This window comes from Pristiophorus japonicus, chromosome 32 (genome assembly GCF_044704955.1).
Source record: "Pristiophorus japonicus isolate sPriJap1 chromosome 32, sPriJap1.hap1, whole genome shotgun sequence".
NCBI lineage: Eukaryota > Metazoa > Chordata > Chondrichthyes > Pristiophoridae > Pristiophorus > Pristiophorus japonicus.
This window is the reverse complement of record NC_092008.1, coordinates 7,735,486-7,757,453: the sequence shown is the minus strand read 5'-3', so window position 1 is coordinate 7,757,453 and position 21,968 is coordinate 7,735,486. Positions and strand designations below refer to the sequence as shown.

Here is a 21,968-nt window from a genome sequence, read left to right as displayed (position 1 = left end):
TGAGTGTGTTAATATTCACCTGGCTCACAGGCCTCACACAGGGAGCTCAGTGTAGATAGTGCGTGAGTGAGTGTGTTAATATTCACCCTGATCACAGGCCTCACACAGGGAGCCCAGTGTAGACAGTGTGTGAGTCAGTGTGTTAATATTCACCGGGATCACAGGCCTCACACAGGGAGCCCAGTGTAGACAGTGTGTGAGTTAGTGTGTTAATATTCACCCTGATCTCAGGCCTCATCACAGTGAGCCCAGTGTAGACAGTGTGTGAGTGACTGTGTTAATATTCACCCTGATCACAGGCCTCACACATGGAGCCCAGTGTAGACAGTGTGTCACCGAGTGTGTAAATTTTCACCATGATCACAGGCTTCACACAGGGAGCCCAGTGTAGACAGTGTGTAGTGAGTGTGTTAATATTCATCCTGATCACATGTCTCACACACGGAGCCCAGTGTAGACTATGTGTGAGTGAGTGTGTAAATATTCATCATGATCACAGGCTTCACACAGGGACCCAGTTTAGACAGTGTGTGAGTGTGTGTGTTAATATTCACCGGGCTCACAGGCCTCACACAGGGAGCTCAGTGTAGATCGTGCATGAGTGAGTGTGTTAATATTCACCCTGATCACAGGCCTCACACAGGGAGCCCAGTGTAGACAGTGTGTGAGTGAGTGTGTTAATATTCACCGGGATCACAGGCCTCACACAGGGAGCCCAGTGTAGACAGTGTGTGAGTGAGTGTGTTAATATTCACCGGGATCACAGGCCTCACACAGGGAGCCCAGTGTAGACAGTGTGTGAGTTAGTATGTTAATATTCACCCTGATCTCAGGCCTCATCACAGTGAGCCCAGTGTAGACAGTGTGTGAGTGACTGTGTTAATATTCACCCTGATCACAGGCCTCACACATGGAGCCCAGTGTACACAGTGTGTCACCGAGTGTGTTAATATTCACCCTGATCACAGATCCCTCACAGAGGGAGCCCAGTGTAGACAGTGTGTGAGTGAGTGTGTTAATATTCACCCTGATCACAGGCCTCACACAGGGAGCCCAGTGTAGACAGTGTGTGAGTGAGTGTGTTAATATTCACCGGGATCACAGGCCTCACACAGGGAGCCCAGTGTAGACAGTGTGTGAGTGAGTTAATATTCACCCAAATCACTGGCCCCTCATAGGGATCCATGTGTAGTGTGTGCGATTGTCATTATTCACCCGGATCACTCGCCCAGTGGACGTGCGTGGGAGAGCAGCTCGCTAACAATATCACACCACATGGAGTCTGAGGCTCCAAAGTCTCTGCTTCTTCTCATCGTTTAATGAATTTCACAAGCACAGTAAAGGGATATTTTGCCAAATTCTTGAGCTGCACTCTGAACTTTGCCTGGGTCACGGCATAAATACCAGTGTTTGTGCAGCAACTCAGCATCTGCAGCATGAATCCAAGTGCACTTACATAATCAGGTATATTGACAGACTTATACCCGAACCACCACATCCGGTAATATATAGAATACAACATAAATACCGCCCATAACAGGATGAAATTTCCAGAGATAACAAACAGTGAAATTATCGATTTTTTGCGGCTCGCCATCTCTGGGTCTCTGGGCCTCTCCCCACTGCTGGGACCCCGGAGTCTCCTGCGGGCTCTGCTGGCCACTAAAATATGTCTGACGGTGACTGCATTGAGCAGCAGAATCAGAACAAACGGGACACCCGGGGTTAGGATATTATGTAGGAACTCGATTGCTGTCCAGACCGGCGAATACAGAACAGCCACTGATACAACACAAAACCAGGGGACGTTCACAAGCAAATACCAACGGTTCAGCATAAAATACCAGAAAATGTTTTTTAAACCGCTCAGTACAGTCACTGTTCCCAGAACCACAGCCGCTGTTTTCTTGGTGCAATATTTAGTTTTCAGCTTCTGACAACAAATGGCCATAAATCGATCAAAGGTGAAAGTGACGGTGAACCAGACAGAACAGTCTGTGACTGCATACAGCAGGACGGCGTGGATATTACACACGGGGAGGGACCGTACAAATTGAAACTGCCACCAATAAACAACCGGAATGTGCCTCAATATCAGATCGAGGATAACGACCAGTAGATCGGCCACTGCCATGGCCACCAGGTACCGAGTTACACATTTGGAGAGACCGCACTTTCCCCGAGACAGGATCACAATCGTCACTAAGTTCACTGTGAGGGAGGGGAAAAAAAGCAGGAAAATTATATATCAGGTTGGGAGCAAGAGCAACAGTTTAATTAGATTTGGGGTGATGTCTGTAATGCATTACCATTATTAATCGATATCGTCAAGTATATTACCCGTGGAGCGGAATACAGGGTTTATTGTGGCATCAATAAAGGAAATAGCGATAAACGTAACATGAAACTAACAGACGTTTGATCAGTTAGAGATTATATGATAGATCTACCTTTAGCCCAGCAGGCAAAAGCACCGCCCGAGGTCCCAGGAACGCAAAGGACCCGAATCTCCCATGAAGCCTTGATGTCCCGGGACCAGTTGAGCGGTGCAGTTCGCTTCTGTCCCACTGTGTTAGGGAGGGGGAAATCCAGCTGGGATACCTGCTCCTGGTTAGAATATTCATTATACTTAGAACAGAAAATGAATGCAACAGCAAAATGCAGAAACTGCAAACTTGGCGTGCAATAATTGCAGACAATTGTATTTAAAATATATGGATGTAATTTGACAATGCTAAGATAATAAATGCTAGCGCACTTCAGTTATAAATATAACTAGTTGTAAGAAGGTGTTGAAGTTTGAGCTTTCGGCATTTTTGTTGAAATACTCAAATTGTACCTGACTGAAGGGAAGATTTCCCAAATTACATTGCAAAGAATAGACATGAATTGTAATAAGTAGATATCGTTGATAATGCGCCATGAAATGCATTTATTCACATCAAAATCAGATGTCTTATCTCACAGGCAAAGAGCCGCCAAACGATTTTGTAAAGTATCTGAAGTCAAATGGAAGATTTATCCATGTACTTTTTCACCTGTTGGTGTTCACGTGTTCAGAGAATATTAGACGAGAAAATATGAACGTACTTTCTTATCCTCAGTACTTCAGTTAAAATCTGCAGGGATTGTGTATTTTGAAGTGCAGCAGAAGTCAACAGAGCATCACTCTGGGCCTCACTGAGCGATCGATTAAACTGTGAAAGACGGACAGGGGATACAATTGTAAAGTAAAATCATGGATTGGAAATAAAAGTATTGAAATAAGGCCGAATGAAGATTTTATGACAATGTAATTGATCCTCGTTGTCCTGTTCCAGCCATCAGAAGCAATGCCACTAATGCAGAACTGGAGATGGTGGGACAGGAGACACTGACTGGAACTGAATGATTAGCGGATATTTCAGACATGTAAACCTGTGCCTATGATCTGCTAGCAAATTTCCCTGTGACTCTGTGTAAATAACCATACCGAACATTGGGTGAAAACAACTGCAAAATAGTGCGGTTGCTGGAAATCTGAAATGGAAACAGGACATTTTGGAAATTCTCAGCATGTCACGCAGCATCGGTGGAGAGAGAAACAGAGTTAATGTTTCAGTTCCATGCCCTGTCATCATTAGGTGAAAAATCTTATGAACCAAGACAACATTATTCTGATCTGTTACACATTTTGAGTGCAGAAAACAGGCTGTAATTCGTTAAATAAAGAGTCTCGACCAATATAGTCGGCTGAGTTAAATATAGAACATTTGAATCTTGGTAACATTGAACAACGTTCAGAATCGATAACCGACAACAGCAGCGTGGATGGGATTGGGAATGACAAGGAGAGAAACACAATAAACATTATTTATAGCAACATTGCTGTGTAAATAGACTTAGCAGGGACACAAACAGAAGCAAGGATGTTCCAGTAATTTTAAACTACAACCCATGTTGTAAGAAAGAAGCAGTAACTAGAGCCACAGTGTACCATTAATAAGAGAGTATCCCACGGGTAATAGTAAGAATAATATTATAGTGTAACATGGTTTATAGAAATAATATAGGGACTGACATACTTACTAGTAACACCAACAATATCAAGGATGGGATAGTAAATATTTGGAGAATCATAGAATGTTTACAGCACAGAAGGATGTAATTCGGCCCCCGAACCCGTGCTAGCTCTGTTCAGTAGCACTTCAGGTCGTCCCAATCCCCCGCCCTCTCCCCGTAGCCCTGATTCATTTTATTTCAAGTAGTTACCCGATTCCCTTTTGAAAGCCACGATTTAATCGACCTCCACTATCATTTGAAGCAGCGCATTCCAGATCCTAACCACTCACTGTGTAAAAAATATTCAAGGTGAATGTCAGAAGAATCAAAGGCGACATGAGGAAACACTATTTATGCAGCAAGTGGTTGTAATCAAGAATGCACAGAGCCAGCACGGGCTTGAGGGGAAGAATGGATTCCTCCTGTGCTCTAACCATTCTATGATTCTATGTTTAATTTACCAATAATCTTATACCAGTGTAACTTTGCTCATGACATTGTGGCCATTGGAGCAAACCCTCATAATTTTGAACACTTCTATTCAATCTCCCTCTGAACGTCTCTACTATAAGTAAACCAAACCCAGCGTCTCTCGTCTCCCCACATAACTGAAATCCTCATCCCTGATGTCTATGATAAATTCTGTCCACACAAGCGGCAGACGATGACCACCTCCAACAAGCGATAGTCTAACTTCGTCCACGGGAAAATTCATCCCCGAATACTCCACCATCAAAATCCTCAGGGTCGCCATTAATCAGAAACTTAACTGGACCAGCCACATGAATGTTGTGGCGACTACAGCAGGCCAGAGGCTGGGTATTCTGCAGTGACTCATGACTCCACCAAGTGTCTCCAGCACTTAAAGCACACAGTTACGTTATGGATTGCTATCTGTAGACATTCTTAGGACATGTGGGTAAAACCCTACTATTTCATATTAAATATTTCACAATACTATGGACAATTAAATATATTAAAAGGAGTCTGCAAGATAAGAGTTTCTAAAGTGTCATATTCATGACAAGATTGGTATCTGTGAATGAACATTAATGGTCTAATAATCTGTAAGAACTATATGAGGGCCTAGAATTTACGCTCTGAATTACCGATCCAAAACTATCTGTTCTGTGCGGCCCCCTTAGAGGGATTTGAGTTTCATGGGTAGACTGGAGAAGCTGAGGTTGTTCTCCTTGGCACAGAGAAGATTGGGAGGAGATTTGAAAGAGGTGATCAGAATCAGGAGACGAATTTCAAGCCCGTGTTTTTAGAGTTTATTCTCCGTAAATGCATGTGTGACGGCTCTTGTCTCTTTCAAAAGACATGTGTGACTTGTCCTATCGCTTTTCTCGCCTGTGCGGCAGAAGAAGATACGAAATACGATCTGGAGTCATCATCATAGGTCGTCCCGAAAACGAGGATGACTTGCTTCCACAGCAGAAGGCTGAATTTCATAGATGTTTCAATGCAGCACCCGATGTTCCAGTCCTGAACTCCAGGGGTGGAAGATGCCTGTGCGTGGATGTTTTAACGTGTGATGACCGTGGCACATCAGCCATCACACGGGCTTGACAGACCTAGGTCTTTAACCAGTGGCAAGGGTTAACCAGGCCAACTGGAGACCTGCTCTGCTGCATGGACCTAGTGCACACACAAATTGCAGTGCAGTCAGGCCGTGCTGCCCCTAGCCCATTTGACACATTCTGCCTGCTCTGCCATTCAAGATCATGGCTAATCTTCTAACACAACTCCACTTTCTGGCACTATCCTCATATCCCGTAATTCTCCTAGTTGCCAAAAATATATCGAACTCTGTCAGGAATGTACTCAAAAACTCAGCATCCACATGCCTCTGGGATAGAAAATTCCAAAGATTCACAACCATTTGAGTGAAAAGATATCTCCTTATTTTAATCCTAAATGACCGAGCCATTCTTCTGAGACTGTGACCCCGTGTTTTAGATTGCCCAGCATTAACCCTGTCAAGACTGTTACGGGTTATATATTTTTCAATTAGATTACCACTCATTCTTCTAAACTCTATGAAATATAGGCCTAATCTACTCAAACGCTTCACATTGGGCAATGCCCTCATGCCAGGTTCCAATCTAATGAACATTCACTTCACTTAGGTAAGGTGACCAGACAAGGTCACATTACACCAGAGTTGGCTAAATTGGACTGGGGAAATAGATTAAAGTTTAGGACGGTTGATAAACAGTGTCATAAATATAAGGAGATATTTCACAACTCTCAAGAAAAATATATTCCAGTGAGAAGAAAAGGGTGTAAAAGAAAAGCTAGCCATCTGTGTTTAACTAAAGAAATAAAGGACGGTATCCAATTAAAAACAAAGGCATACAAAGTGGCCAAAACTAGTGAGAGGACAGAATATTGGGAAGCTTTCAAAAATCAGCAAAGAATGACAATAAAACGAATGAGAAAGGGATGATAGATAACTAAATTAAACTAGCACTAAATATAAACAGATAGCAAGAATTTCTATAGGTAGATAAAAAGAAAAAGAGTGGCTAAAGGTAATCCGGGTCCCTTAGAGTATGAGACTGGGGAATTAGTAATGGGGAACATGGACAAGGCAGAAACTATTAACAAATATTTTGTATCAGTCTTTACGGTAGAGGATACAAACAAATTCCCAACAGTGGATAGTCAAGGGGCAAATGGGGTTGGAGGAACTTTACACAATCACAATCACTGAGGAGGTGGTACTCAGTAAGATAATAGGAATAAAGGCGGATAAAACCCCTGGACCTGATTGCTTGCATGCTCGGGTCTTCAGAGAAGTAGTGGCAGGGATAGTGGATGCATTGGTTGTAATTTAGAAAAATCACCTGGATTCTGGGGACGTCCCAGCAGATTGAAAAACTGCAAATGTAACGCCCCTTTTTAAAAAAGGAGGCAGACAAAAAGCAGGAAACTATAGACCAGTTAGCCTAACATCTGTGGCTGGGAAAATGTTGGAATCCATTATTAATCAAGCAGTAGCGGGACATTTTAAATGCATAATTTGGTCAGACAGAGTTCGCATGGATTTATGAAAGGGAACTCATGTCTGACAAATTTGCTGGAATTATTTGAGGATGTAACGAACTGGGTGGATAACGGGGAATCAGTGGGTGTGGTGTATTTGGATTTCGAGAAGGAATTTGACAAGGTGCCAAATAAAAAGTTACTGCACAAGCTAAAAGTTCACGTTGTTGCGGGTAATAGAGTAGCAAGGATAGAGGATTGGCTAATTAAATGAAAACAGAGAGTCGGGATAATTGGTTAATTCTCGGGTTGGCAATCAGCAACTAATGGGGTGCTGCAGGGATCAGTGATGGGAACCCAACTATTTACACTCTATATTAACTGCTTCGAAGAAAGGACCGAGTGTAATATATCCAAATAAGCTGATGATATAAAGATGGGAGGAAAAGCAATGTGTGAGCAGGATTCAAAAAATCTGCCAAAGGACATAGACAGGCTAAGTGAGTGGGCACACATTTGGCAGATTTAGTATAATGTTGGAAAGTGTTGAGGCAGAAAAATGTCACAAGAAAGTTAGTATTTAAATGGAGAAAAAATGCAAAGTGCTGCAATGCAGCGGGATCTGGCGTTACTTGTGCATGAAACAGCAAAGGTTAGTATGCAACCAAAGCAAGTGATGAGGAATGCCAAAGAAATCTCGGCTTTATTGCAAAGTTGATGGATTATAAAAGCAGGGAAGTCTTGCTACAGTTCCACAGGGTTTTGGTGACGCCACGCTTGGAATACTGCGTGCAGGTTTGGTTTCCATATTTATGAAAGAATATAATTGCTTTGGAGGCAGTTCAGAGAAGGTTCACTAGGTTGATTCCGGAGATGAGGGGGTTCACTTATAAGGAAAGGTTGAGTAGGTTGGGCCTCTACTCATTGGAATTCAGAAGAAAGAGAGGTGATCTTATCGAAATGCATAAGATTATGAGGGGGCTTGACAAGGTGGATGCAGAGAGGATGTTTCCACTGATGGGGGAGACTATAACTAGGGGGCATGGTCTTAGAATAAGGGGCCGTGCAATTTAAACTGAGATGAGGAGGAATTTCTTCTCTCAGCGGGTTGCAAATTTGTGGAATTCGCTGCCTCAGAGAGCTGCGGATGCCGGGACATTCAATACATTTAAGACAGAGATATATAATTTCTTAAACGATAAGTGAATAAGGGGTTATGGGGAGCGGGAAGGGAAGTGGAACTGATTCCATCATCGGATCAGCCCTGATCGTATTAATTGGCGGAGCAGGCTCGAAGGGTCGCTTGGCCTACTCCTGCTCCTATTTCTTATGTTCTTATGTTTACCAAGTGTGGTATCACAAATGCCCTGTATAATTGTAGAGACGTGTCCTGTCTCTTTAAAGCGCCTATGTCACTGCTCCTGGCTCGTTAAACAGCCTGTGTGACTGGTACTGTCTCAGCAAAAAGCCTGTGTGACTAGCCCTTCTTTAAAAAAGCCTGTGTGACAGGTCCTGTCTCGTTTAAAAGCCTGTGAGACTGGTCCTGTCCCTATACAAAGCCTGTATGACTTGTGTAAAAATCCATATTACTGGTTCTGTCTCTTTAAAAATCAAATGTGACTTGTCCTTTATCTTTAAAACGACAGTGACAGTGTTTCTGTGTCACTCCGCCCTGCTGTTTAGGGGCTCACTGCATGTTGTACAATTAGTGGCTGTTTGTCCGCCCTCCTGTTTTGAGGCACATTGCATGTTATACAATGAGAACCTTATCTCGAGTAGAGCCGTAATGTTTTTTTTTTAAAGAGGACGATGGATTTTGGGACGACAGGTGTGTCGATGGTGCAGAATTACTGAGATTAGTTCTGTGACACAGAAGTGGCTTCACAGAGTTGCGAAGACACCTTTGCTGGAAAATAGTGTTGATAATTGAAGACCTATGCCTAGAAATCCGTCATTCACTGCAGTACAACTAAATATCCGGTGCTGAGTGTAACGGGCGCCCGATCAGATACCGCCCGTTTAGCTCCACTGCCCGGACAAATGTCTCCGTCCTTGTCTGCAGACCTCGGCAGATATCGAACATCACAGCGTGCTGATTAATTGGACTAAGATTTTGCCTCTCAAAGGCTTGGCTTGAAACCAATTCACAGTCATTTGTTATCCTCCGAGGTAAATTGTTCCAGGTGTGGGGAGATGTGAGTTAAATCTAAAAGTAATTATAACTATTTCTGTCTCAGCCAACACTCTGCTGCCCGTGTCCTAACTCACTCCAAGCCTAGCTCACCCAACCACCCCGCCCGTTGCTCGGTGACCGACAACGGTGCCCAGTCCGATAATGCCTCGATTTTAAACTTTTCATCCTCGTGTTCAAGGCCCAACTCACTGCCACATGTCCAGTAAAGGATTTGCATCCCGAAAATGCAAACGTTAGTTTTTTTATGTTTAGTATTTTACCATAAATACTTTTCACCCCCCGCCCCCAGGCAGCAATTGCATGCTTACAATTGGCATCAAGGGGATGAGGCACCCGGGAGGGGTTATAATTCAGCTCGGACTGCAGCACAAAACAACTCCAACTCTAATTCTCCCCTCAAAGTCACACATCATCCAGACATCGACTTTTCCTTAAATCCATTCTTGGGATGAGGGCATCACTGGCAAGACCAGCATTTTTTGCCTATCCCTAATTGCCTTTGAGAAGATGGTGGTGAGCCACCTTATACAATTGAATGGCTTGCTCGACCATTTCAGAGTCAAGCACATTACTGTGGTCTGGAGTCACATTTTGGTCAGAATGGGTAAAGACAGCACATTTCCTTCCCAAAAGGACGTTAGTGAATCAGATCGGTTTTTTTTTACTACAATCCATTAGTTTCATGGTTACCATGACTGATATTGCTTTTTAATCCTGATTTGTTTATTTAATTTAATTAAAATTCCCCCGAGTATGTGATTACTCTGATTCATTCATCCATGTATCTGGATTACTAGTCAAGCATCATAAGCACTATGCTACCATATGCTTCAAATCTCGCGTCGTTCCTTCATCGTCACTAGTTCAAAATCGTGAAATTCCTTCAGCATCAGCATTGTGTGAGCACCTTCACCACATGGACTGCAGCAGCTCTAGATGAACGCCAGCCATTTTCTCATGGGTAACTATGCATGTGCAATTAACACCGGCTGTAACAGCATCACACCTAGTCTGCAAGCAAATAAATCCAATAATAAAATGAGAATAAAATCAATGATTCTGAATTTCAGGAAGTCACAGACAGACTGTTGAATTGGGCAGACACATGGCAGATGCAATTTGGCACAGAAAAGTGTGAAGTGATAGATTTTGGTAGGAAATATGAGCAGAAGCAAACTAAACTAAACGGTAAAAATTTAAAGTGGGTACAAGATCAGAGAGACATGGGGAATCCCTACAGAAATATTTGAAGGTGCTAGGACACGTTGCGATAGCTGTTAAAAAAGCATACGGAGTTCTTGGCTTTAAAACAGAGACATGGTGTAACACAAATCCACTACCGAACATCAACCTTTTAAAAATCATTTGCTCGGCCCCAGCTGGAGTGTTCCGTCTAATTCTGAGAAGGACATATTATCAATGATGTCAAGGATAAGAGTGGGTGCAGAGGATGTTACCAGAATGGCACGTGGGATGTGAGAATTAATAGAATCATAGAAATTTACAGCACAGAATGAGGCCATTCGGCCCTTCAAGTCTGCCACTGTCGACGAAGAGTTATCAACCTAATAACGTTTCAGTGGTTTTGGTTCATACCCTTGCAGGTTACCGCACTTCAAATGACTATACAAGAACTTTTGAAAATGTAATAAGATTATCTGCCTCCACCATCATTTCAGGCAGTGATTTCCAGACCCACACCACACACTTGGTAATATAAAATCTGCTCAACTCCCTTCTAATCCTTCTATCAATTACCTTAAATATATGGCCACTGGTTACTGACCTCGCTGTTACTGGAAATTGCTCCTTCCAATCCACTATACGTCGGCCCTTCATCATTGTGTACACCTCAATGAAGATTCCCCTCACACTCCTCTGTTCCAAAGAAAACAGCGCCAGCCTGTCCAATATTTGCTCATAGATATAATTTTCTAGTTTTGTCAAAATCCTTTTAATTCTCGTCTGTACTCTCTCCAGTTCAAGCACATATTTCCTGTAATGCTCTGACAAGAATTGTACGCAAGAATTGAAGCTGTGGCCGAACTAATGATTTTTACAGTTCTAGCATAATCTATCTGCTCTTATATCCTTGGCTCGGCTAATAAAGGCAAGCATTCCATAGGTCATCTTAAACACCTGATCTGCCTGTCCTGTTACCTTCAGGGATCTGTGGGATGCACAACATGGTCCCGTTGTTCCTCTGCATTTCTCAGTATCCTACCATTTACTGTGTATTCCCTTGCCTTGTGAGCATTCCCCAAATGTATTACCTCTCACTTCTCCAGATTGAATTCCATGTGCCACTGCTTTGCCAGCCTGACAAGTCCATTGATATCGTCCTGCAGTCTACAGCTATCTTACTCACTATCACTGACAAGGGTGGCGGTGCTGCTGTTTGGTGAACCGACCTCTATCTTGCAGAGGCTGATCTCGTAATCTCTGACACCTCATCCTACCTATTCCTGCACCATGACCCCACTACCGAACATCAAGCCACCATTTACCAGTCCGTCACTGACCTCATCTCATCTGGAACCTTACCTCCACAGCCAGCAACCTCATAGTTCCCCAAACCCGCTCAGCCCACTTCTACCTCTTTCCCGAGATCCACAAACAGGACTTACCCGATAGACGCACCGTTGCAGCTGTTCTTGACCCATGGAATGGATTGCTTCCTTTGTCGACTCTACTTTTTCCCCCTTTGCTCCCTCTTCTCATCGACATTTGCGACTCCTTCGATGCCCTCTGTCACTTTAACAGTTTCCAGTTTTGTGGCAGCAACCATCTCCTTTTCACCATGGACGTCCAATCCCTCTGCATGTCCATCGCCCACCAGCATGGCCTGAGGGCGCTCTGCTCCTTCCTCAAGCAGCGGCCCAATCAGTTCCCCACCACCAATACCCTCTTCCACCTGACTGAACTTGTTGTCATCTTGAACAGTTCGTCTTTAACTCCCTTCAATTCCTCCAAATTAAAGGTGTTGCTACGCGAACCTGCATGGGTCCTTGCTATGCCTTCTGTTCACGGGAGATGTGGAATATTTTTTCCACTCCAAATCCGGTCCCCTCCCACACCAAGGTTTTCCGATAGATTGATGACTGTATCCATACCTTTTCCTGCTCTCGCCCTAAACTTGAACATTTTGTTCACTTTGCATCCAATTTCCACCCTTCCCTCAGCATAACATGATCCACCTCCGACTCTTCCGTTCCATTCCTCGACTTCTCTGTCTCATTTTCTGGTGATAGACTATTGACAAACATTGACTTTAAGCCCACTGACTCCCACAGCTACCTGGACTACACTTCCACCCACCTGGAATCCTGTAAGGACTCCATTCCATTCTCCCAGTTGCTCGATCTGCATCGCATCTGCTCTGACGATGCCACCTTCAAAACTATTGCCTCTGAAATATCTTCGTTCTTTTCTCAACCAAGGATTCCCATTCCCCATGGATAACATGGCTCTCTACCATGCCTATTCTACTTCGTGGACCTCTGCTCACACACTTTCCCCTCCCTCTTGGAACCTTCCCCTCTCTCTTAGAACCATGACAGGTCTCCCTTCGTCCTCACCTTTCACCCCACCAGCCTCCACGTTCAAGGGATCATCCTCCACCATTTCTGCTAGCTCCAGCGTGACCCACCACCAATCACATCTTCCCCTCCCACTCTCAGCATTCCGAAGGGATTGCTCCATCCGCAACACCCTGGTCCATTCCACAATCACGTCAAGCACCGCCTCCTCTTCCCATGGTACATTCCCGTGCAAGCACAGGAGATGCAATACCTGCCATCTTATCTCTTTCCTTCCTATTGTCCAGTGCCCCAAATATTCCTTCCAGGTGAAACAGCGATTTGTACTTCTTTCAATTTAGTAAACAATATTTGCTGCTCACGATATGGTCCCCGCAATATTGGGGAGACCACATGCAAATTGGGTGACTGCTTTTTAGAACACCTTCGTTCAGTCGGTATGTGTGACCCCAAACAACCATTCGCCTGTCACTTTAATTCTCGACTCCAGTCCCACCCTGATATGTCCATCCTCTGACTCCTGCACTGTTCCAATGAAGTTCAATGCAAGTTCAAGGAACCTCACCTTTCCTTTAAGAACTGTTATGCCCTCTGGATTCAAAATCGAGTTCAACAATTTTAGAGATTAACCTTTACCCATATTGTACTCTGATATATTTTTTCTCTCACTTTGTTTCCCACGGCAGCTTATAATTATCCTCCCCTTTGCATTCTATCTCAGCTAATCTTTTTCTAACTTCCGATACTATCATCTCAAGTTGGCCCATCATGCCTTTGGTCTCTCAAATCTCTCCTGTCTTCCACCCCATTACAGATCATCCATTTTGTTCTTTCCTTCCCTCCTCCTTTCAGTGATCCTTAACAATTTGATCATTTTGAACATTTGCCACTTCTGACGAAGGGTGAACGAACTGATATGTTACATCTGCTTCACTCCACAGATGCTGCTTGACCCGCTGAGATTTCCAGCCTTTTCTGTTCGTATTTCAGGTTCCAGCATCTGCATTGTTTTGCTTTCATATGATATGAGTTCGGAACTCTGCTCAGGTTCAAATAGATCGCTCAGGTTTTGAACAGTCTCGTTCAGCCTCAGACATTTGCCAGTGAGGGGGCTGAGTTGTTTGATAGAATACCGAGTTTGTGACGAGGACTGAAGGCAATGACTTGGGTGCTCCAAGATTTAAATGACACAAACAGTAATACAGTTAATCATGGTTTACAAATCTAATATTCGGTTATAGAGAATTACCAGGGACACCAATAGCAGCAAAGAGGGGTGAGTAAATTACAAGGACAGTGATACAGTTAGCAAAGGTTTGCAGAGTTAACAGTTGGGCACAGAGACTTACCAGGAACACCAACAGCAGCAAGGAGCGGATAGTAAAGGTATTCAATAGTCTGAAGTACACCACTGATTCGCAATTCTAATGGTAATCTATCATAATTTGCAACAAGATAGTTAAAAAGCAAGATGAAACTCCTGTCCATCGTTGTAATATTCCAATGCACTGTTTTCAGATTCCGATCCATTGCTGTATCATTCCAATCCAGTTTTTTCAGATTCTGTCTCCCTTTCTGTGGAGCAGCATGCAAACCCCTGATAGTGCTGGAGGGGATGCTCACACTGACACTATGGGAAAACACATTGAAAGGAGTCCTTTTTTAATAGAACAAGTAAAACCTGCACTGATACAATTAGTCTCTGTGGAGACTGACATTAGGTACAGCCACTGAACCAACAGTTTCTGTTACCCCGTGGAGACTGACATTAATTACAGTAAGTGAACAACCAGTTTCAGTTATCCCCTTTCAATCAGGGTTCTATATTAATGGCAGGGCTTCTTTTGATCGAGCATGATGGCCTGGAGATGTCTAAAGGCATAATCTCAAAGTTTGCAGATGATATGGAATTCAGAAATGTAGTAAACAGTGAGGAGGGGAGCAGAGTTCAGGGGAGCATAGAACGTCTGCTGAATTGGACAGACACACGACAGGTAAAATTTAACAAGTGTGAAGTGATAAATTTTGGGAGGAAAAATGAGGAGTGGCAATATAAACTGAATGGTGCAATATTAAATAGGGTGCAGATAGACAGACTTAATTGTTTACGTATACTACTCCTTGAAAGACAACTTGATAAGATTGCAAAAAACGCATGCAGGATCTTTGACACTTTAAATAATCTGGTACGGCAGAATAGTGGTTATTTTACAGGACTAGCAATCCAGAGGCCCGGACTAAAAATCCAGAGACCTGAGTTGAAATCTCACCATGGCAGCTGTGGACCTTAAATGCAATTAAATAAACTGGAATGAAAAGATAATATCGGTAAGGGTGACCGTGCACCTACTGGATTGTAGCAAAAACCCATCTGTCATGCACTATCCCCATATGCCTTGATTCCCTTAATATCCAAACATCTAGCGATCTCTGTATTGACTATACTCAACGAATGAGCTTCAACAGACCCCTGGGGTAAGAATTCCAAACATTCACCATCCTCTGAGTGATGACATTTCTGCTCATCTCTGTCCCAAATGGCCGACCCCTTATTCTGAGACTGTGACCTCGTGTTCGAGAAACCCCATCCAGGGGAACCATCCTCCCTGTCTATGCTGTCAAGCCCTGTAAGAATTTGGTGTGTTTCAATCATTCTTCTAAACTTTAGAGAATATAGGCATAGTTTACTCAATCTCTCCACACGTGACAATCCCGCCATCCCAGGAATCAGCCTGGTGAACCTTCGCTGCATTCCCTCAATGCCATGTATGTCCTTCCTTTGGTACCTGCATGTTATCTTTTAGTGATTCGTATAAAAGGGCATCCAGGTCCCTATGAACACCAACTTTTCACAATCTCTCACCATTTAAATAACCCTCCACTCTTCCATTTTGTTCCCCAAAGTAGACACATTCCCATGTCTCCACATTATCTTTCAATTTCCATGATCTTGGCCACTTACTTATCTTATCTATATCCCTTTGAAGCCTCTTTGCATCAACGTCACGGCTTACTTTCCCACCTAGCTTTGTATCATCAACAAACTTGTATATAGTACATTCGGAAGTCTCATCCAAATTATTGATATAGATTGTGAATAACTGAGACCCAAGCCCTGATCCTTGTGGTACACCATTAGTTACATCCTGCCAAGCCAAATATGACTGTTGTATTCCTGCTCTCTGTTTTTTTTCCCCCCGTTAAACAATCCTCAATCCATGCTGGAATATTACGACCAATCCCATGGGCCCTAATTTTTGTTTGATAGCATCTTGTGTGATACCTTATTGAATGCCTTCTGAAATTCCAAATATATCACATCTACTGCTCTCCCCCTTATCTATTCTGTTACTTACAACCTCAGAAATCTCAATCAGATGCGACAAACCTGATTTCCCTTTCATAATGATTGGAGGCCTCGATAGGAATGAGAATTTCGTCTGTCTACTGATTGTGAGGGGGTTTTCATGCTTAAGAACTGTACAATATTCCTACAGGGTACGGTCCACAATGAAAAGAAGAACTGGTAGCTGTAAGCAAAATGGAATGGAAGGGATTTGAGTTTAGGAGCAGGAAGGTCTCACTGCAGTTGTATAAGGCCTTGGTGAGGCCTCACCTTGAATACTGTGCACAGTTTTGTTCTCCTAATCTCAGGAAGGACATTCTTGCTATTGCGGGAGTGCAGCGAAGGTTCACCAGACTGATTCCCGGGATGGCAGGAGTGACACATGAAGAAAGAGTGGATCGACTAGGCTTATATTCACTGGGATTTAGAAGAATGAGAGGAGATCTCATAGAAACATATAAAATTCTGACGGGATTGGACAAGTTAAATGCAGGAAGAATGTTCCCGATGTTGGGGAAGTCCAGAAGCAGGGGATACAGTCTAAGTATGAGGGGTAAGCCATTTAGGACCGAGATGAGGAGAAACTTCTTCACTCAGAGCGTTGTTAACCTGTGGAATTTTCTACCACAGTAAGTTGTTGATGCCAGTTCTTTAGATATATTCAAGAGGGAGTTAGACATGGCCCTTGCGGCTAACGGGATCAGGGGGTATGTAGAGAAAGCAGGAATGGGGTACTGAAGTTGCATGATCAGCCGTAATCTTATTGAATGGTGGTGCAGATTCGAAGGGCCGAATGGCCTACTCCTGCACCTATTTTCTATATTTCTCTAAACCCTGTGTTCGCTCTTCCCAATCCTATTATTTTTTTCTAAGTGCCCTGTTACCAAGTCCTGACTAATATATTCTAGCTAACTTCTACTGATATCAGGCTAACTGCTTTGTAGTTCCCCGTTTTCTCTCCCCCTCCTTCCTTAAATAGGGGGGTGCGGATTACATTTGCTACCTTCCAATCCACAGGAAACATTCTAGAATCTATGGCAGTTTAGAAGATGAAAACCAATGCAGCCACTATCTCTATAACCATCGAATTCAAAACCCGAGGATGTAAGCCATCAGGTCCACGGGATTTATCGGCTTTAAGTCCCACTAATTTCTCCAGTATTATTTTCTTTCAGTTACTCATTCTCACCAGAACCTTGGTTCACCACTATTTCTGCGAGGTTTTTTGTACCTTTTTTCATGAAGACACAAAGTATGTGTTTAATTGTTCTGCCATTTCTAATTACACGTTATAATTTCTCCTGTCTCACCCACTAAGGGACCCATTTTTACTTTCTCTAATCTTTTCCTTTTTGCACACTTATATCAGATTTTACAGTCTATCCTCCTGTAATTTGTTGCTGGTCTTCTCTCTATTGACTATGCCCTACAATGAGGTGTCATCAGCTAATTTAAAAATTCTGTTTTGGTTCCAAAGTCTAAATCTTTAACATAAATTGTGAACAACTGTGGTTCGAGGGCTGATCCTTGTCGAATTCCACGTCCTGACTGCTGCCACGATGAATCGCTGCACTTTACCTCCATCCTCTGCTTTCTGTCGTGAAGCCAGCTAACTATCCATTCTGCTATTTGTACCAAAAGTCCATATTCTCTGACCTTATTCACTAGTCTATTATGTGGTACTTTATCGAATGCCTTTTAAAGCTATGTATATTAGATCTACTGCATTACTATTGTCGACTGCCTCTGTTAGATCGTCAAAAAAGTCAGTGAGGTTGCCCAAGCAACCCATTTTAAAATCCATGCTGACTTTTCATTATTAAATTTTTGGGTTCTAGATGATCTTCTAATTTCTCTTTTAGTAGGGATTTCGTTGTTTTTTTCTACCTCTGATGTTACGTTGTCTGCTTTACAGTTCTCTGAACATAATCTTTCTTCCTTTTTAATATAAGTATTACGTTAGCTATCTGCGAGTCCACTGGCACGATAACCTTTTCGAATGAGTTATTTAACGTGTAGAGTAATGCCTCTGCAATTTCTTTCCTGGATTATTTTAAAATGCGATAATATAATCCATCCTGACCAGGGGTTTCATCGTCTTTGACTATGATTAATTACATAAGACCATGACACAAGAAATATGAGCAGAAGTAAGCCACCCAGACCCTCGAGCCTGCACCGCCATTCAATAATTTCAACACTCATTTTATTTTAAATGTACTTATCTCATTACTAATCTCATCATCAATGTCGCGTCAAAATGTTCGAGCTCCCTGGTAAATACTGAAGCAAAATAATTATTGAATATGGCTTCCAGCTCTCTATCGTTACCTATGGTATTAAGCGGTCCATTACTTCGTTATTCGATTCATATCCTTATTTTTTATTGATGTGCCTTTTAAAATAGTTTATTATATTGTTTTATGTTCCTTAATAATTTTAATTTCTTACTTCCTCTTTTCCTTCCTCAGTACTTTATTGGCCTTTCCTAATCTCTTCATATTTTCCCTGATCATGCTATCCATGTGCTTAGTTCATGATTATCTCCTTACCTATGTTGTTCCTTTATGTCCATTGTATCATACGTCCATGGTGTCTAATTCGTGTTTAGCATGTTCATGTTTTTAACGGAGTAAATTGTTCTCGAACGCTGCTGAACAACATTTTTAATATTTCCCATTGCTGTTCTCTGTCATTGTTTGCCAATATTGTTGTTCATTTTATTTTGCTATGTTCCATACTCACCCCCTCAAAATCAGCTTTTCTCCAATCCTTTATCCTGGTCTCATACTTTCGTCGTTCTGAATTATTATCTTATTATATTCTGGTCACCTTTGCCTCGATTCTCCCCAATTTTGCTTCTCGTATCTCCTCTGGTTCATTCCTCATTAGTAATTCCAAAAGCGAATCCTCTACTGTTGTGCTTTTTAAATCGTGGGTTCGAAAGGAGTCGTGTCCAAATGGTCGGAACTCCATTCCCTTAACCCCGTTACCTAACTCTTCTGTACAATTAATATTGGTGGAGTTGAAATCACATAGGTACTATTTTATGTGTTTTACTCTTCCATCATTTGTTGGCATATTTTTTCCACCACCTCCCTTCCACTATTGGGTGGTGTGTATACTACACCTATTAGTGTGTTTGATCCTTTATTATTTTTGATCATATTCACATGTAGTCTATTTCTGTCTTGCTTATAGCGGGCAACACTTTTTTCTACTGCAATTATGTTACTGCTAATAAGTACAGCTATTCACACCCCCCACTTTCTCCTATCTATTATTTTTTAATCTGTTCTACCCTGCAATGTGTAATTCCCAGTCATTGTTTTATAGGGACTTTCAAAGCATTTGCTCATCTGCAATTCCTAATCTCTCACCATTTAGTAAATATTAGGTTTGTAATTCTTGGACTGTAATGATGAGCATCTCACACTTTCACAGATTCAACAACAGTTTTGCCCACGCAGTGGATCTGTCAATGTCCCTATAAGACCTCCAATTTCCACCTATGTACATCAACCGTCTCCGCCCTTGCTTCAGCTCATCCGCTGCTGAAGCCCTCATTCATGCCTTTGCGATCTCTAGAGTTGTCTACTCCAAAGCAATCCTGGCTCACTTCCCACATTTTACTTGCATAAACTAGAGGTGATACAAAACTCAGCCGCTGGTGTCCGAACTCGCACCAAGTCCGACTCACCCACCACAACTGTGCTTGCTGACCAACAATGCTACCGGTTAAGCAACACCTCGAGTTAAAAATCCCATCCTTTTTTTTCAAATTGCAACATGGCCTCGCTCCTCCCTATCTCTTTAATCCCCCCCAATCCCACAACACCCCAAGATGCCTGCACTCCTCTAATTCTGGTCTGATGGACATCCCCGCTTACAATCGCTCACCCATTGGTGGCCGTGCCTTCTGTTTCCTGGGCCGCAATCTCTGAAACTCGCTGCCCAAACCTCTCCACCTCTTTACCTCTCTTTCCTCCTTCAAGACATTCCTTGAAACATAATGCTTTGATCAAGCTATTGGCCACCTGCGTTAAGTTCTACGTGTGCGGTTCGCTGTCAATTGTTTAGCGCATAATACTCCTTGAAGCATCTTGGGGCAGTTCACAACGTTAAAGCCGGCTTATCAATATGTGTTGCTGTTTTTGTTGTTATGTGCAAAGCAGATAAACAAATATCTATTCCTTCATTCAAGTTGAAACATATAAGACAATGAGGGTGCTCGACAAGATAGATACAGATGGGATGTTTCCACTAATGGTGGAATCTCGAATTTACGTGCATAGTTTCAGAATAAGGGAGCGCCCATTTAATACTGAGGTGAGGAGGAATTTATTCTCTCAGACAGTTGTAAATCTATGGAAATTTCTGCCCCAGAGAACCATGGAGGCTGGGTCGTTGAATATATTTAAGGCAGAGTTAGACAGATTAATTCTGCAAATGATTATCGGTTAATTAACGGTGATTAAATGAATTTTTATTTTTTACATTCGCTGAATGTCATCAATTTGTAAGGGTTTGAATTTTAAAACAACGTTACAAAAGTTACCACGCTGACCTGGAATCGAAGCTGTTTTACTGTGGTATAAGGAGTGTTTTATCGAATCATTTAAAGGTGATTTCAAAGAATCACGTGGCGTTAAATTCAGATCATGGTTACAATTTGTTTGGGTGTGAAACAAGTGGATTGAAAAGGACAATAATGACAGCAAGCATTGTGATGCAGCAATGCAGCATTCCCTGGTGGTCCAGTGATTAGGAATCGGCGCTTTCACCACCACAGCCTTGGGTCAAATCCTGGCCAGAGAAATTGCACTTCCATTAAAATTATAACCTGCTAAGAAAAAGTTACATGTATCTCATGTGGAAAAAAGATTCATTGATTTAAAAATCTTTAATTAATCCATTGTAAAACTTCAATCATTTATTTTGCCCTGAGTATGTGAGGAACTTTTATCCCGACCTCATTGTATTTTAGGAACATGGTCCAGCCCCGGTATCTCCACCTGTGAAAGTAGCAAACTGCTGGAAATACACAACAGGATGGGTAGCCTTTGACAAACAATTAAACCGAGGTTACAGACTCCCTTCCTTCCCCTATCCTTTGTGGGACACTTGTTCCCCTTTAATTTTACAGACTGACTGAGTTCACGAACTGCGGGGAGAGAGGAGCTGCCTCCGCGGCCCCACTGTGCTAACATGGATGATAACACGATCGGGATGTGGGGTGTTGTGTGGGGATCAGTGACATGTTTGTGTAAATGGCAGCGGTGAAGAAGGATTGACAGCTGTCAGTGAGGGGCAGAAGTTGTTTATGGTGAGCCAACACATTCCCGATCAGCACAGAAGGCATTCACTGGTCAGCTGCCCTCTGCTGTACTTCTGGTCAGAGTGGTTTCCGCAGTGGAGCCGTTATCACGTTTGCTTTCCACGTGAAAGGATCCCGTGCAGGAAGATTATGTTTAAACTTGCTGTGGATGAACAGCCTTGGGCGAGTTTATTCTGCTGTCAACGGGGCGACAGTGGCTTCTCCCTTATTCTTTAATTGCTCTTTATTTCACTTCACTAAATAGATATGTTTGACTGAGAGAAATTGTTCCAGAGTGTCACCCACTTCATCTTTTGTTCACTTTTAAACACATAAAATGAGGCCGGGGAATAAATACAGAAAACAAAGCAGCGGGATTCAGACAAGAGGAAGAGAGAAGGGGAAAGATATTGTCTCCACCCAGAACTAATGCAGAAACCCATCTGCTGCGCTCGGGGTAGCCACCCGCAGCCTGGATACACTAACGTCCCAACAGCTCATTGACTGTTGGAGTGGGACCGTGCGGCGCTTCAGAAGACA

At 42.7% G+C, this 21,968-nt stretch overlaps 1 protein-coding gene across 1 annotated transcript; it reads right to left on the bottom strand.

Annotated features, from left to right (window-relative positions):
- Positions 1–1,309: 1,309 nt before the first annotated feature.
- On the bottom strand, positions 1,310–14,325 carry LOC139240609 (probable G-protein coupled receptor 139). The gene is made up of 2 exons (XM_070869162.1): positions 14,115–14,325; positions 1,310–2,211 (listed from the first exon to the last, which is right to left on the bottom strand). The coding sequence occupies exons 1-2, from the start codon at positions 14,293–14,295 to the stop codon at positions 1,310–1,312; spliced, it is 1,083 nt and encodes a 360-aa protein (XP_070725263.1). The 5' UTR covers positions 14,296–14,325.
- Between the last annotated feature and the right edge of the window lie 7,643 nt (positions 14,326–21,968).